Source organism: Lissotriton vulgaris, chromosome 9, assembly GCF_964263255.1.
Source record: "Lissotriton vulgaris chromosome 9, aLisVul1.2, whole genome shotgun sequence".
Classification (NCBI taxonomy): Eukaryota; Metazoa; Chordata; class Amphibia; order Caudata; family Salamandridae; genus Lissotriton; species Lissotriton vulgaris.
The window spans coordinates 487,754,245-487,773,242 of NC_141697.1; the positions used below are offsets into that span (position 1 = coordinate 487,754,245).

Consider the following 18,998-nt stretch of genomic DNA (forward strand, 5'->3'; position numbering starts at 1 on the left):
AATAAGAGGATCACTTTCCGACTCCTAACCCACGCACACAAAGCACTCTACGAAATCGGACCCGAATGCCTCAACACACGACTATCCTTCTACACCCCCTCCCGCCAGCTACGATCCTCCAACCAAGCCCTTGCTAATGTACCTCGCATCAACAAAACCACCATGGGAGGTAGATCCTTCTCCTACCTAGCAGCTAAAACTTGGAACTCACTTCCCACTCACCTTCACCTTACTCAGAACCACCTAGCATTCAGAAAGCAACTCAAAACGTGGATATTCGACAAGTAACTCCCCACCCTTCTACAAGCGCCTTGAGACCCTCTGGGTATGTAGCGCGCTATACAAATCTTTTGACTTGACTTGACTACCTGAGCTCAAACCAGGCAGTCATCAAGCGACTCCAACGAATCCAAAATTCAGCCGCAAGACTCCTGTGTAGAATACCAAAAACCGCAAGAGTATCAAAATACCTGAATGATCTACATTGGCTCAGGATAGAACACCGTATCAGTTTCAAAACCCTGAGCTATATGTTTAAGATCAAATGTAAAACAGCACCAACCTATCTGCAAATGTTAGCTGCCCCCTACCTACCAACAAGAAACCTGCGCTCCCAAACTGCAGCAAAATTCGCTGTTCCCAGGTTTAGATTGCAAAGAACTGGCGGAAGATCGTTTTCTGTCAGAGGGCCTATCCTGTGGAACACACTTCCCCTACATATCCGGAAAGAGGAAAACTACGCCAGCTTCCGGAAAAATGTAAAAACCTGGCTTTTCCAGAAACAACTGTGCTAAAGCCATGCCCAGCATATACCTTTGTTCTTCCTTATGCCAAAGGCGCCGGGAAACCCTTTTTGGGTAGCTGCGCGCCATACAAATGTAAAAAATAAATAAATGTGACACACCTCAGGATAAGGGAAAACATATGAAAGATTATTTAAAATCAGAAGAACAACAGACCTCAAGTGAGAAGCAGCTAGCCACAACTCCAATCACTGGCATGAAAGTAGTGTAATGGGGAATAATCCTGTAGGATCATAATGGACTGCCAAATAGAGAAGTGCAAAATCCAAACAAGGCACAACCAAATCTTGTATAGAAAAAAAAGTCAACATATCTTACATCAGGAAAGAAGCATCAATGTGACAAGTCAGCTGGTTGTAGCAACTGGGAACTTCTTGATAAATGATATAAACATGAAATTACAGGTCGGTCAAGAAGGTAAACAATGTCGACTGGCACACTAACAGGCAAGCACACGAGAATGCTGGACCTAACAAGAATACAAAACCACACAACCAGAGACATTCGAGGAGCAATGGCAGCTTGTCTCGAAATATGTGCAATTGAAATTTGCAATTCAGCCAAAGCCTACCAATTACTGGCCATGTGTAAATCAGAACGAGGCCAAGCAGAGGTATGAGCAGGGATTCAATGTTGCAGTAGGCAACTCTCCAGACAAAAGTGAGACCAAGCAGGGATATGGGCAGAAAGGCTATGTCTCTGCAATAGGAAGCTAGCCTGACAAAAAACAGTAGGACCAGTAGACATTATCAGCAGTAAGGTCATCTCTTTGAAACCAGCACCTCCACTGAGATCAGGGAGGTCAATCAGAGATTTGGGCAGAGAGCCACTGTCTTTTTAGAGGACAATTCCCCAAGACAATAATTGGGCTAATAAATGGACCAGATCTTTATAAAACTCCAAGTCTATCCGCATTTAAAAATAGTTTTTGTATTCCAATCTCATCCATTGAGTGATGGAAAAACTGCACCAATAGTCATTTCTGCCGGTCCAGCGGAACAAGACAATTTAGAAATCCCTCAATCTTAGTCAGTTCAGATTTTGAGAACATTTGGGCATTGAGCTACAACCAAACCATAAGGTCTAATGGCCCCACGTGTCCTCAGCTCCTTCATTAATAACTGGTATTTAATAAGACTATTAGATTCAGTTGTGAATAGGAAAAATAAAGTGTCTGGATCACACATTAAACATCTCTGTTCTTCAAACCATATGATGCGACCCTCTACAGCCATAAACTTTATGAATGCTTATGTTGACACCCACATCCATGGCCAATGGACATGCAAGGCAAAGCTTCCCTCAGTGCAGAGATTATCATCCGTTAAAGGGATTTAATCTGGGGTAAACATCATCTCAATTAGGCAGCAGGGTTTCCCAATACCTCTGCACCAAGAACAATACAATGGCATTTATGTGTCACCAGAATTAACCCTTTAAGTGCTGCGCCCATTCAGCGGCCGACGGCACCACTACCTCGGGAGTGCTGCCGTCGGCCGTTGAACGTTCGAATTGCACCTGCGCAATGGAACGTCCAGCACTGGAGCTGGACGTTCCATAGCTGCTAAGGTGTTAAGCATCTGACATGACACTAATATAATGAAGTCCATCTAATCTCAATTCTGAGGGTTTGGAATATTTTGAAATCAGCACCTTTTGGAATTAAAACGAAAAGGGGGGAGCGCAGGAGGCAGTTTTAAATAAATTATGTCCTGAAAATCAAATCACCACTTTATAATGATTATTAAGTGAGTTTCATTTAAGCCAGCATACCTGCTGGTGTGAGTAATAGGGTAAAGTCTAAGTGTATCGTGGAAATCCATCTCTAGCCATATCATTGGTGTTTTACGTGACTGGAGAGGCAGATGCCCCATCAGCTCGGTTGCCCTCATATTGAAAGACAAGCGCTGTCTTTATATTTCAAGATAAACCCATTGAAACAGTTGTGAATATAAGTGACCACACATTGAAGGAATTTTTAAGTGACCACATCTGTGATGGTTAAAACTAAATGTGGGCACATTATTAAGTTTCAGGGCACTGGTACAACCACAGAGCAATAGAGATATAATGTACCAACTCTAGAGGCAGATTTAATTTAATGTATGACCCTCAGCAGAACAGTAGAGTATGTGATCACAGGGGAGTCCGGCACACACATTTCCATGTGTTTAATTTAATACTCTGGACTAGAGCTTGGGCTTACACTTCTGCTGTGTGACCTCACAATGGAATACAGATTAATGCATAATTAGCAAACTTTTGTCTTCAAGCCGAGTTACAACAGCGCTGCCTTCTTTATAAGATGAATAAAGGCTGAAAGGAAGGGAAATAAAATATCAATGTACAATAAGACTTTGTGGCCCAGAGGCTCCATCTTAAATTCCATTGTATGACTTTTGACAAAGGAGAAAGATTATATATTTCAGGGGATCAATAGCGGAGAAACACAATAATGTACAAGGGAACAGGAAAGGGATATAGCTCTCAATACTTCGTCTAAAGATGAAGAATGTGGCTAAGGTCAATCTGTTGGCACTATAGAGAATAAGGGGTCGACAATAGCACTTTGTTCAACTGTATCAAAGGGTGGTTGAAGCCACAGCCTTCAAGCATGGCATATGTTAAGTACCAAGGGACATGGCTGAATAGTTTCACAAGGAAAATCACCTTTGCATGTCCTGGATTCGCTTATCCGCTACTAAACTTACCAACCCAGAGCATGCCAGGAGGCATGTCTGCAGAGTAGTGAAGGGAGGGTGCGGGCCTCTGGCTGGCTTAGTTTTTCTTTAAGAAGTGGGCTATGTAGCTCCCCCCTCCCCTTGATCTTTTTTGGGCCCTGTGGACCCTATCCCCCAGGGCCAGACCCATTTTTTTCTTTAAATAAAAATAAAAGAGGAGGCCGCGTGGCCCCCCTTCCCAGGCAGATTTCAGCCCCATGGACCCCTTCCCCGGGACATGGCCACATCATTTGGGGGGGGAGGGGAGCTCAAGGCCCCCGCAGTCCCTGAAAGCTCCCCACCTCCTGCAGGAGCCGGCATTGCTTTTGGACAGAGGGAGCTGTTAACATGCAGCTCCTTCAGCCTAAAAGCAATTCCGATTTGCTTCATGGAAGCAAGAGCATTTTCAATGCTGTCGCTTTAATGAAGCTAAGCAGAGTTTGCTATCAAACAAAGAGTCCTGTTTAAAACCCTCTGCATCACACACCAGATAGTACATGGCCAGGGCCCCAATATTCTGCAGGGACTCTGTATGCCCTATGTTCCTTCGCGAGCACTGCGCCATTTGCTGTGTGTACCATGTGTCTGCTGATGCAGAGCAGGGGGTTGCTCCTTCAAAGCCCAGCCCCCTGCACTATGGAACTCTATCCCTCCGCCTGCCCGCAGCACCCACGACCACTGGGCCTACAGGAAATTTATTAAAACTTGGCTTTTTTCCTCCATCTAGCCTCACCCCCTCTGCCTACTTGTCCGCTAGCGCTGGGACGCCCTGTTGCTGGGGCAGCCATGCGCTTTACAAATACCCCCCCCCCCCTAACATGAAGAAAAGGACAGTAAGGAACCACTTTCGAAGTCAATCTTTAATTACTATTGGGTCTGAGCAATGGCAGGACAGGAAACCCTGTTTAAATCCCTGGCCCTTACCAATAATCCTAAAGAGTGGATGGACCCTGACTTCTGTCACAGGATGGAGGGGGAGAGGTTTGGGCAGGGTCCCAATCTCAGTAGCAGGGCGCAGTTGGGTATGCAAATGGCTCTCCTCTGAAGATAGGAGGCTTCAATAGTCACATGTAGATTGGCTCTGTCAGGGCTGATGGGCTGGAGCAGAGTCACCCTTGCGAGAATGCCTGGATGATAACTTAGTCAAATGATTCTGCCAGTCCTGGAGAAGTGAAGGCTGCAGCTGGTTCACACTGCAGCAGGGGAGCACTATTAGTCGTGACTGGGACGGATCCTGCAGTACTGTTGCCATGAGCTGGGTGGGCAATTCCTTTGCTGTTGCTATGGTAAAAGAAGGGAAATCCCTGATAAACTGTAGTCGAGAAAATAATTTCCCTTCCCACCACATCATGGTTTAATTTTTAATTGATGACGCAACACTTCAAGACGTTCAAGTCGGTGAGGAAATGAACATATGCACATGGTTCTAACTTTGTGTGCATACTCATATGCACTATCACTGATGGAAGAGAAAATAGCTGGGAACAACAGGCTGGACTTCTAAGAATCCCTTATGAAAACCAGTGGCCCAGGCCTAGGCCCAGCTTGTCCATTTCAAAGGCTGGCCCTGCCTCTTCATTATGGACATTAACCAAAAGCAACACCCCTCTGCTCAATTTCTTTGATCAATGAACTATTTAATCTACTTGAGAGCCCGTACGGAATATTATATACTTTCTTTTTTAAGGCTATGTATTTCATGGAAAACAGATCTAGTTCCAATAGGATGATCATTGCAGCAGGAGCTTCTTAACTAAGAGGCCTGTGTTTGTGGGGGCGAGGAGAGTTGAAGAATTGGGGAATGGGTGGAGTCTGCCTGAGAAGGCATTAGGAAAACAAAAGATGGAGGGGACATTTTATGGAACAGCGCACTATGCAACTGATTTACATTGCATTAGGCACAAATGCGCAATTGCATGCATGAGAACTACACATCTACAAACAAGGTGAAAATCCCAGAATCACACAGTTTCTTGATTAAGTCGCAAAGATTCCAGGATTTGGTGACCTTAGCTTAGATCTCCAGCTTTTAAAGTAAGCATCTCCGCATTAAATGAGATGGGAAGAGTGCTCTTGGTAAAGATTTGTGAAGATTGCTCTGTTAGGATGGTCAGTTCCAAAACATATTTGCTTAGTGTTTTTGTTTATTGCCTATACTCCTTTCATAGTTTATGCAATTTACAAAAGATTTCTTCTACTGAAGACTGAATTACAGTTGTTACAGTGAGCACAAGCGCAAGTTTATTTGTGAATCAGAAGCCGCTTCTCAGAAGAAGACTTTCATAACTGTAGTGTAGACAATAGTCTTTCCCTGTACTTGGAAGCAGAGTGAAAAAGCATTTTCACGTGGTGTGATCCATCAACTAGAATCTACTTAGGGAAACAAAAGGATCATTCTTAAATGCTCTTAGAGATACCGGAGCAAAACAATAATGAAGGGCACGTGCACTAAGTGAATTCCACCAACGCCTCAGAGGCAAATGTGTCCGGAGACCCTACTGGGCCGACTCCTAGACTGCTCCACCACACAGCCGCGGCTCAACCTGTCCCACTTTGTCATTCTCTAGCAAAGTTTTGGCAAAGGGAGATGGTTTCACAAACTAGAACTACTGGTTTTCCACTCATATTTTAGCCATGCTGTGCAGCATTGTGGCTGCTGTGCCGCATGGTAATTAATAAAAAAGATTGTGATGCAGCAACAAACAAAATGTCATGGGTGTTTATACTTTTTATTTACTGATCCGAAAATGTATTTATAAATTTAAAATTGCTCAAAAAAATTAAAAGGGTGACATGGTTGGAGGAGTGTTGGTTCAGTAACATGATGGGTGGGGGAGAGAAACAACAGAAGCGAAAGAGAGCAACATGGCCCGCGGAGAAGCATATATATAGGGGAGAGAGTACAATAAGAGTGTAGTTGGGGGAGAGAAGCACATGGGCAAGAGAGTAACGTGGAGGGGGGACAAAAGCACACGTGGGCAAGTTCTGGAAAACACATGTACTCTCATGGAGAGCTTAAACAAAAAAAAAAAAGCAGTTCCCTAAAAGCATGCAAAAGAAGCACAAAGGCCAGCCAATCAAAAAGATGCTGAAGACGCAATGTTCCCTGGTAGGGCCAATCACAAGATTAACAAGCTGCAACATGAATAAGAAGCAGCCAAATGGGAGTGACAGTAAGGCCAACTAATGGTAAGCAATAGGCAGGCTGCAAGCCTCTATGTTTTATTGGTAAGCCCAAAATAGGTCTTGCAGAACTAGACAGCGTTTGCTGTCCGATAGGCCTAACAAAGGGGGAAACGGAAAGACAAACGCTGGAATAATGGCAAAGACCTATGCAGTCATTACTGGCCCGAGCCACTCGGTTTTCTTCAGTGGTGCTCTCAGCATTGCAATGTTCTCATATTAGGGTGAGGTAAACTACTAGCACTCAAGAAATCATCACTTTACTAATGAAGATATTGAGCATTCAGATCAATAAGCATTTACAGATATTGAAATAACAGGTTTTTTCAATTATGCGTCTCATTGCCTAAAATATTCTCTATAAGGAAATATGCAATTCTGTGGCTTTTTTCACATAATTATGGGCTTGCCGTGTAATCCATCATCTGCTGCATAATCTGCAGATTTTTACAAACGCCATTTGTTTCCAGCTCAAGCGGATCAAAAGTTACTAAAAACATAGGGAAGTGCTCATGCACAGTAGAAGACCCTTCTCAAAGTCGGACTTACTATCTTTCAGTTGCTTATTTCTGTATTTGGTTGTTAAAGTGGTACTGTCAAGGCGAGATCTTTCCTCAGACAATATTACCATATGTAAAAATTACAAAATAATAGTTATTTTATGAAAAAATGCGCTGCATGGTCTGCATTTTCTTGACGTATAATTTATTCAACCCTGCCACATAAGTTAGTGCTCCCCTGCCGTATAATTTCAGTGGCCCTGTCTGTGAGACCAAAAAAAAATTCTTACCTTTTGTTTCGGCTCGCAAACCTGCGTGTTATAGAGGCTGTAAAGAAGATACAAAGCGCCAACTCGAATCTGGAAGGTGTAAGGTGGATAGAAGTACTGTGAGGCCGTAGCTAAGGCTTCCCTGGTGAATTTGTTCAGCTCCAGCTTTCCCAATTTGCCACTAGATAAACAGGATGAAAAGCAAAGACGGGTCACCGAAAGTATACCACAAGGTCTTGACACGAGAAGGGGTAATACATAAACTTAGAAAGGGAAATGCAGGGACCCACATTTTTAGGATTTCCTAGAAACACCTGCTACTCTAGAGGATGTTAAGAATGTACCATGTTGCACGTACCCCATATCGCCGGCATAACCACATAAACGCTGTATAAGCATAGATGCAAAGTATTAAGGATCTCCTTAAGCCCCGGCAGGATGTCACAGAAAGGGGGTGTCTGTATTTGTTCTTGGGCGAATAAACAATCCATAGCCCTGGGATGGGGGCAGCAAGGGACAGAAAATGCGAACAAATGTGCAAAGAACCCACCATAAACCACTCCAAACAGAACGCCAGGGCGCAAATAACGCCTTATTATAGGGAAAAGGATCTGAAAATAACACGTTGGTGTGGAATGGATCTTAGTCTGGGAGGACTGCTGTGGTTAATGTTAAGAAAGCAGACACCTTTGATTGGTGTAGTGAACATTTATAAAGCAGACTGCAATTGACCAGCTAAAAAGTGATATTTTTGCATAAAACGTATTTGCGTACATTATGTAATGAAAAGATTATTACATGCTCTTAAGTGATTGAGATTTTGGAACGTACACTTTAAGAAGATAATCTAAATAAATAACAAATGAACGAAAGGTACTACATCAACTATTGTTAGACAAGTGAGTGCCAGGGTTCTGGGGCAACTGGAGGCAAATGACAAATTGGGAACCAATAAAATTATTTGAGGGGGGCTTTTTAGTATGGGTGACGGGGCCTGTTTTTAAAGTCATTGAAGATGTCTCATAGTGATAGGTTGATAAATTGTTACCACACACTACAGACTAGAATAAAGTTCTTTCTCATAACTCTGGCTGGATTGCGTCATTATGATAGAATGTAGGATTATATCTTTGACTATCTTTAGAACAGATAGATGACTGACCCCTGACTTTGTTGAGAAATGGAGGCAGTGCTAAATATTGGGAGTGTGAGATTGCTGTGTTTAAAGATTCCTCAAGGTAGGAAATTTGGCAGAAAAAATGTTTCAGAAATCCTGCAATGTTATTTAGACTAGGCAGGATAATCCTGCAATGTTATTTAGACTAGGCAGGATTTCAACTTGGTCGTTAAATTTTACAATCTGTAAAAATTATTTTGATTTTTCTGCATGTTCTTGGTCCTACCTTGTGAAATACATATATATTTGTGATAATAAAGTTCATATCGTCTTTTCTGGTGGCTTTAGGACCAATAACTCTATAGTATATATGTTTGAAGGCCATATTTTTTCCATTCATTAGAGATGTTTCCTTTTGACAAAAAAATCATTACAGAACAATAGATTTTTATGTCTGTGGAAACTTTTCCAGAGCCCTGGGGCAGACGGGGGTTATCAGGGTAAGTCTGTGTCAAATAGTATCATATACCACCGGTATTTTGGGGCGAAACCTTGATACTGGGCCCTTTTAGCTGTTCCTTATAGTTTACTTCTCCTTTTCTGTTCTTTCCTTCTCATTTCGCGCCAGGATACTCCGGCAGTAATTGAGCGCGTAACAAAACAGCATAATAATAATAATAAAACTGACAACAGAGTAAACCCCTTTTGAGCTTTGCATCCTCAGGGTACGGGAGGCGAGCAGTTAAATGCTTACTTGAGGAGGTGGTATGGGTCAACAAACCAACCAATACAATTTACTATTGGAATACCCAGTCAGTGCTTCGACTTTAAAAGAGTAAGTATTATACTTAAATCACACAAAGCATTATCTGTGCATAACTGGCTCGGAAATAGGAACTACAAAAACGTATCAGATATTTATAATTACCCTACTGTGATCAAAGCAGGAAGTAACATTGGTTATTCTCGTGTGACAACCAAGTACAAATATTTCTTGTGCCACAGTCCTTAACTAGTCTCAGCCTCACCCCGCCTTTATGTAGGTGGGGGGAGGGACTAGATCCTCCAGTATTTTTGATTGTATTTTGGGTAGACCAAGTGTTGCAGCCGGGTTTGCATTAGTGCTACTTGGTTTTGCGCCACTCAGCTTACGTTGGGGAATTTCAGACATGATTGAGATCCAAACTATCCTCCGACCATGGAAGTACACAGCTTAGTCAATGCAACAGCACTTCTGAGCCTCACCCTCGTGAAATGACGCGAATTCCTACTGGATGGCCTGACCCTCGTGAAATGATGCAAATTCCTAATGGATGCACAGCAGGTGTGCTCTCTTTGACCCACTTCAGCTACGTTCCGACCCCTATTTCTGAGCCGCATATCCCTGGTGCAAGCACACCTTCTATGTCCTTCCTAAGCAGTGGGTCTGCTCGATCCCTAAAAACAGCTAATACTGGCAGTCTTGATAGAAATTACCAAGGTTCTGTATCTGAAGCTTTCATGGGGAGTTGGCGTGGAAATACCAACCCAGATGCACAGAGGATTTTTCATCAAGGGAGATCCCTGATTCTTAACAGACCAATTTGGCACCCAGCTTGTGTCATATAATTATACTAAAGTGGCAGACAGAAGTTGTGTATTCTGGTGCCACAGTTCTGAGACCACTTCTGGGTTGTTCTGCCTTTTAGATTATTTGACTCAAATAGTCCAGCCAAGGTCCTTGTTACTAGGTTTGAGCAGGAAGATGGGGTGAAGTTGGGGAAAACCAAAACAAGGGCACAAAGGCAATAGTGTTGTGTTAAGAGGCTGGTTTTGTACTTCTCTGAGACCATCATTAGCTGACCTAACAAAATTGTACAAGTCACAACACCACCCAAACCTATTTGGTCACTGTCTGTTTTGTCTTCTATGTCAGAAACTGAAAGACATTTTCCACTCTTTTGCCCTTACTATAAAAAAGCTTAGAAGCATATATTTTGAGGTACCGATAGACTATAAAAAAATTCAGGGTTTGCAATCTTTACAATTTTTAAATACTGGTCATTGGCCTCACTAAAACGCCCTTTGGGTCTTACATCGATTTATCAGTAGGATAGAGGAATGTTTGCGGTCATCAGTGCTTGTGCCACGTCCTTTTATTTTAGGGGAATTATACACCAGATTTATCAAGCCATTGAGTTTCTGTTAATTTTAGTATTGGTTGTTTTAGCTTGATTTGAATGAGGCTTTTTACGCGTTTTACTGAATTTTCTAAATGTTATTATTTTAGGGATTATAAAACCTCCAAAATAAACATGATGAAGACAAACATGATGACGGTAGGTCTACATCACCAAAGCTTCTGTATTTTTGCTGTGTCCCACTACAAAATTTATATTGGAAGCAGAAATTCGAAACAACTGTTATTCCAGGATTACACAGTGCATTACTGAAAGGCACACCTTTGATTCGGTTCGTCACTAGGAGGAACAACAAGCATATAAACCTAGTTTCACAATCTGAATCTTTTGTAAAGTCTTGTTTTTTTTATTTGATATTAGATTTCCACATATCAAACATACAAATACTATATTGTATTTATTACACATATTTAATCTCTTAATTTCAGGTTCCGCTGTCAGCAGTCGGATGCTCGGGCGGCAGTCACTGCTGCCAGGTTCACACACTGAAAATCTATAGCAAGTAAATGGCCACTTTCACTATCTCGCACTGAGTTTTCTTGCACGTTTCAGGTTTTTAAATATTCACTCCCTCCCACCTCCATAGTCTTCGACTTGAGCCTTGGCTGTGTTCAGAGTAAGCAGTGCACTGCGGATCAGACAGCTCTACTAGCAGCGAGAGGTTTGTGTGAAGTAAGAGGGTGGCGCCCATCTTCTGTCACCTGTTAACAATCGCATTACCCGCGGCTTCCTCGGGTCCAGCGCTATGCACTGGCTGTGTGTCCTTCTAGGGACGCTGTACACACTCACTCTTGTCCACCGGGATACGGCACTTGTTGCACTGTCCTAATTACCAGTACCACCTTCAAATTTACAAAAATTACTTGCAGGTTGTCTAGGGCAGAGGTTGCATGGGGAATTCAAGCGCAGCCCTCTGGGCAACACGAAAAAATGGGTGGATTCTGAAAGAAAACTTCTTTGAGGTAACCGGACTCGGAAGAAAGATGGAAGCCCTGGGGCCGTCATGGGAAGGATGAACGCCTGGCTAGCTCCGGGGGGGGATTTGTTCCCTGGACACGGTTGACAGACGCACAGCGGCGTCAAGAAGGAGTCCTTGTCTGCCAGAGACAGCTTCGGAAGGTTTGGGCAGACTTCCAGAAGCAGAAGGTATTAAAAATGCTAAAATGTCCTTAACTTAAAACCACTTATACTGTCTAACCAGTATTTATCTGTGCTTTTTACGTAAACTAATTAACTGCAAAACATAACACTTATTACAGAAGAACCATCATTCTCACGAACACGATTCATCAGCTAACATTAGTTAAAACTAGACAGCTGCGCAGTGAAAGCGATCGTTATTGTTAAAAAAAAAAAAAAAAAAAAAAAAAAACACACGCCCGTGAGTGCTGCGCGCCCCACAGCGAAACATGTGGTTTAAATTATTGCGCCCGTGTCTAGGTACGATAATTGAAACCACCTGGCCTTTGGTGCGCGTAATAGACACCAATAGCCCATGGGCGGAGCAATGTGCCCGCCTTTGGCCTATTACGTGCTGGCTTTGTAAAAAACACGCACGCAAAGGCCAATAACATGCCCCAAAACGAAAAGCACAGGCTTGTGCGTGTGCCATTCCTAGGTCAGCTTCTGAAACCCCATTTTTACCTACTAAATGTCTGCGCGAGACCTAAAAATGACTAAATTATGAAGCAATACTATTAGAAAATGTGCCGCCTTGTGCAGCATAATTTGTCTTTCTTGCCTCATAATTTACTAAAACCTTGTTCATCATTTGTCTCTCTCCTGCTGTATAATGCCAATGGTCCTGGTTATACGTATTCAGAAATCTATGTAATTCCAGAACCAAGACAAATTCTAGATTTGGTTGCATCTTTTTGAATATCGCATTGGTCTTAGTGATCACCTACTTTACTACATGTCTTCAGTTGTTAGGATTTCCATTAATGCTTCCAAGTGATATTGACTTTTTAATTAACTGATTAAACATAACGGACATTAACCAGTTGGGAACTATTCTTCCATCAGATCTGTATAGCATAGGCTATGTTGCTCTTTTTAATAAGATATACTCTTTGCTTGCATCCATCATTAGTACCTCCCAAATGTTCATCAGCATAGAATTCAGTTCTACATTACAAATTGTATTACCCCCTCTTTTTACAGCATCACCGTCCTTCTCTTCAATCCCAATGAATGCCTAGCTCTGTGTGAATAGCTTGTAACAGAAGACTTTCCTTGATATTCTTGAAATGCTTTAATGTCTTCCCTTCAGACAAATATAAACAAACTAGATCGACAATAGGATGGCAACTGAGCTGTTGCTTCCCAGGGACTCTGTAAACCAAACCATATCTTGTTACATGAGAAGCGCCTTTCACCAATAACTTATATGTGGTCTGGGATTCGGCTTCTGAAATGCAAATCTTTCCAAACATTTATATTTAAGGACTAGTTCCATATACATTTCATTTAGATGCCAAAAAGATCTATTTCTATTTAAATGTGTAAAAAAATGACCTTACTTTTTCTAGATTAATATTTAGATATTGGTAAGAGGCACAATCAGGCACTGGCGATGGCTCATCTTAAACCAATGGGGGTAGAATTCATAATGATAACTTCATCCACATTGAAAGGCAACTAATCTTGAGACATAAGACTAGAGAAACTTTATAGAAATAATATGGCATCAGTAAAGCATGCAGGTAGAAAAAAAATGGGCTAACAAACAGCTTTGTTCTAGACCAATTTGCGTGCACATTTTTAAACAAGCTATGTTCCCCCAAAAAATCAACACCCTAGTCTCTGTTCCCAAACAAACCTCTTAGCAAACCAGCAGGAACATAGGCTGAGGCAGCTTATGCCACAAAGTTGTAATATTTAATTTAGCATTATCAAAAGCCAATCAGTTTTTGTAAATCATCGATAAATGTCGCGTAGGCCAACTGGGGAGTATATTCCCCTAAATAATTTTCAATTCTGCAGTATTATAAAGACCTAGAGGACATAAATCTGCCTGCTCAAACTGTATTCTATATTGATTTTGCGGCCTAACGAAGATTATCTAGAACTAAGGCTCCAAAACATTTCCCATTTGCATTTACAAATGCAATCTGCTGGTAGGTGATACTTGGAACCTTTTTTATGCATGTACAAGGAATATTTACTTTTCAAAAGATTTTTTGCATTTTTAAACAAGTAGCAAATACAAGATACAAAAATATCAGTTCAAGCTTCTGGGGGTTGTTTTACCACCATGATAGGGAGTCCATGAAAACCCTTGGCCCTTGTCTTTCTTGCCCTTCTAACAAACAAGTAGTCGATTTGGAAGATGGAGGCTCACAACTTACATAGTAAATGTTTAAACTCCTTGGAAAATATATCCAGGCCATTCTGTGCATAAAGTCTCATAATATGTTACCCAATCAACTTCTGCAATAGAAAGTGTCAATTAATGAGCTTTGGGGACCAATAGATTTTAGAGTTACATTACAATATCCCCCTGCTTTTATTTGTGACCATGGCTCATGTCAGCAACAACCAAAATAGTGGCTCTTTCTTTTATGTTATTCTGACTCATATTTAGAAGCATCACCTATAACGTGGACTCTTTTTCTTGTTATAATTAGTCAGTAAGGAACTTAGTTTGAATAATTTTAGTTACATGTTCAAACAAGGTTCTTTCTTCCCTTAATTTACAAGGAGTGTTGTCAGAACTACCAGCCTTTGATATTGATTTGTATTATCTGACAAAGTTGTAGGGTACAAAGAATTCACAGTATCTAGTGGTATGCGTTCATACTGTGCAACAGTTATCACCATCACAATAAATGCAAGTTCCATATACCATTTTTGCAGGTTGTTTGTGTATATTAGAAATAGCGAATTGGGCTAAAAGACTAGCATTACATTTGGTGATTAACAGCTTTGTTACTCTCAGTTTTGAGATTATACAACTCATATTGGCCAAATCCAGTAATATTAATTTATTACATCCATCAGATTTGTTCAGCTTACATGCAGTTGTTGGAATACCTTTCCGTCTTACCAGAGATTAGTTTGCATTTAATCACTAAGCTGGAATAACCCCACATATTCACCTCTATTTACAAACAAACATTTTTCCTTGAAACACTCACCCAAAATGCAAAGTCATCAACTTACCCTGGGGTTAAATAAATATAACAGAATGAAATTTGACTAATAATTACAGGCTCTAAGTTTAGGGAAAAATTCATTTGAACACAAAATGTAAAAAGGAGTAGTTGGGCCTGCAGCAAAATACCATTTTAGAATATTACTCATTAAAGAAGCCCCTGCTTGAACAACCATGACAGATCCCTGAAGTATATTTATATAACACAGAATAGTCTGAAACTTATAACAATTCCAACTTCCCCAAGCCCTCTTGCCGCCCTCCTCCTTATTTTTCGCCCTCCTATTGTTAATTTTCCCTCTCCTCTGTCCCGCCAGGTGTCTCCCCTGCCAGTCCTCTCGCTCCCAGCTTTCCAGCCGCAGTGCACCTGCAGCCCTGCTCCCTACTCAGCACCCGCTCCCGCCTCCCTACTTCTCGACCCAACCCCTCCCCTTCTTAATGGCGGCCGCAGCACAGTCGCGCAGCAGACGCGCCGCTGGAAAGCCCGTCTGCGACCCGACAGCAGCCAGCGCCAGTAACCCTGGATGTCTGACCATCTACCGCTACAACACTACCACCCTCCTCGCAGTCAACCCTGGAAGACTCCGAGATTGCCAACAGGCCTCGCCGAACAAGACCCACAGCCAGCTCGCCTGTCTCCACTGCCGCCAGACCTTCACCACACCCCGGCCTTCAACATCCCAGACGCCAGCACTGGTGACACCGTAAGATGCATCCTCCTCAACGTGTGCTCCTTATACAAGCAAGCCATGGAAATCTGGAACCTACTCAACTCTCTTTCTCGCTCAACATCGCCTTCTTCATGGAGACCTGGACCAATGCCTCCTCTGCCCCCGACATCAACACCGCCAATCCCGGATGGATACAAGATCCAGAGGAAGGACCACCCCAACCACCCGGGTGGGGGCCTCGCCATCCCCCCACAAGAGCAACCTCTGCCTCACCACCTCCAGCGAAACCTTCTCTGTCGAACACCTGCAGTTCCAGATCCAGACCAGCCCCAATGCCATGCTCCGAGGAACCCTCATCTACAGACCCCCCCGGACACCCTTCGCCACCGCCATCACCGATTTTACCGCACCCCACGCCATTGCCTCAATGAACTACATACTCATTGGAGACCTGAACTTTCACCTCGACAACCCCAACTCCACCATCCTTTATGACAACCTCACCAACATCGGACTCAAACAACTCATCACCACACAGACCCACAGAGCAGGACACACCCTCGCCCCATCTTCACCACAGGAAACAGCGTCCACTTCAGCCACACAACGCGACTGCCGTGGACCACCACTGTGTACACTTCACTGTCGACAAACCCAAGGCACCTAAACCAGCCACACGCCCACAACGAAGGAACTGGAGCAAGGTCACTGACGAGCAACTCAACTCCACCCTCACCCGAGACAACCACACCTGGGCAACCGGCGCAAACATCGCAGCCAGAGGACTCCACCCCTGGATCTCCAACTGCACAGATGAGCTCGGCCAGCTACGCAACCCTGACAAACAGTGCCCCAGGAAAGCCGCCTTGGTCCCCACCGATCTCCAAGAAGCCAGACGCACCTGCAGATGCTTGGAGAAGAACTGGAGAAACACCAAGACACCCGAAAACTACTCCACCTACAAAGACGCCATGACAGACTACCACACCCAAATCAGAACCACCAAAAGGAATTTCATCCACAACAAAATCCTCGTCAACTCCAAGGAACTCTTCATTGTCATTCAAGAATTCACCAACCCAATGCAGCGAAGCCACAGACATCACCCTGTCACAAGACATCTGCAACAAACTTGGAACCTACTTCCACCTCAAGATCAAAAACCTCTACGACAACTTCATCAACCATCCACCAGACGCCACAGCCGGCCCCCTGCCCCAAGAGACACCAGCCAGCCCACCACCTCCGACTGGACATAGATCACGACCAAAGACACTGCCTCAACCATGAAAGCCATCTACTTGGGAGCTCCCACCGACCCCAACCCTCCTCACATCTATAACAGAGCCTCGGCCGCCATCGCGCCCGAGCTACAACATGCCATCAACTTCAAAACGGGCACCTTCCCAGATGACTGGAAGCGCGCAGAAGTCAGGCCCCTGCTCGAGAAGCCCACAGCTGACCCCACTGACCTAAAGAACTACCGGCCCATCCCGCTCCTCCCCTTCGCAGCCAAAGACGCAGAGAAAACAGTCAACAGGGAGCTGACACGATTCATCAAAGAGAACACTGTCCTCGATCCGTCCCAATTGGATTCCGAAGCAACCACAGCACGAGACCGCGCTACTCGCCGCCACAGACGACATCCGCACCCTCCTGGACCAAGGACACTGCCTATCCGTCATCCTACTCGACCTATCAGCGGCCTTCAACACGGACTCCGACCCCACACTAGTCGCCAGACTACATGACACCGGCATATAGGGAACAGCCCTGGACTGGATCCGATCATTCCTCACCGGAAGAAGCCAAAGGATCAGACTGCCACCCTTACTCTCCGATCCCACGAAATCATCTGCGGAGTCCCACAGGGGTCCTCACTGATCCCGACCCTCTCAAAATCTACATGCCCCCCTCGCAACCATCGTCCGACAACACTGCCTCAACATCGTATCCTACGCCGACGACACCCAGCTCATCCTCTCCCTCACTAAAGACCCCACCAAAGCCAAACTCAACTTCCAGAAAGGAATGCAAGACGTTGCAGTCTGGATGACCAACCGTTGGCTGAAGCTCAACGCAGAGAAAACAGCAAGTCCTTGGACCCACCCTTTCAGCATGGGAAAACACCTGGTGGCCGACCGTCCTCGGAAACCCACCTACCCCCTCAGACCATGCCAAAAACCTCAGCATCGTACTCGACTCATCACTCACCATAAACCAACAGGTCAACGCTGTCACATCCAGCTGCTTCAACACCCTCCGCAAGACCTTCAAATGGATTCTCCCCCCCTCCCAAGTCAAGAAACAGTCACCCACGTACTCATCACCAGCAGGCTGGACTGTAAAAATGCACTCTACGCCGGCATCAACAAGCCCCTACTCCGCAAACTCCAGAAAGTACAGACCACCGCCGCCAGATTCATCCTCCGCATCCCCCGGCAGGCACACATCAGCCAACACCTAAGAAGACTCCACTGGTCCCTGTGGAGAAAAGAGTCACCTTCAAAATCCTCACTCACGCCTACAAATGCCTACACAACAACGGACCCAAATACCTCAATGACAGAATCAACTTCCATGTACCCAAAAGAAATCTCTGATCGACCAACCTCGCACTAGCTGAAACCCTGCGCATCTACAGAGCAGAAGTTCCTTCTTTCACATTGCAGCCAAGACCTGGAACGAGCTATCGGCAGACATCAGACACGCCCCTTCCCTGGACACCTTCAGGAAGATCCTCAAGACCTGGCTCTTTGGCTAAACAAATCTGCAGACCCCCCCCCCCCACCCCTCAGTGCCTTGAGACCCTCACAGGTGAGTAGCGATTTCTCAATATTAGGAAAACAGAAAACGGAAGTAAAAACTACCCCCAGATTCAAATGAATACCTTGCAGGTTATAGGCGGCACAGAGCAGTACATGAATAACCCAAAATAGCTATTTTACGCTATCTGCAACTTGTGAACTCCAGGGCACACAAGATACACACTGTAGTAGGCTACCCCATACAAGATAGTTTCATAGGACTAATCACAGCATTCATGGCCCCTGAGTCCCAAACAAAGGAAGAGGGGTATCTGGTCGACGACCTGCTCACTGCCGCGGTGAAAACAATCCTCACAAACTGGAAGGACACCGGGAAGGCCTCTTTCAAAAGCTGGCTCTACTGAGTCACTTTCCTTAGAGGGGCAGACAACATAACAGCAAACCACTCACCAAACCACACATCAAGAGGGGAGATGTGGAGCGCCCTGGACAAACACCTAGTTCCTTTCAAACCTCCTTGAACAATACGCACAGATACAAGACTAAATCCAGGCAAAGGCCAAACAAACTACAGCACCTGTCCTTCCACCTTCTCTACCTCCTTTCTCTCTTCCTTACTATTCCGGCTATC

The 18,998-nt window shown here is 44.1% G+C and overlaps 1 protein-coding gene across 1 annotated transcript in view; it reads right to left on the reverse strand.

The window, feature by feature from the left end:
* SNAPC1 (small nuclear RNA activating complex polypeptide 1) overlaps nucleotides 1-18,998 on the reverse strand; it is a 171,003-nt gene that overhangs the window by 146,339 nt on the left and 5,666 nt on the right. Inside the window, exon 2 of the mRNA XM_086937944.1 lies at nucleotides 7,497-7,656. Within this exon, the coding sequence (XP_086794070.1) occupies nucleotides 7,497-7,656 (160 nt within the window). The remainder of the gene's footprint in view (nucleotides 1-7,496; nucleotides 7,657-18,998) is intronic.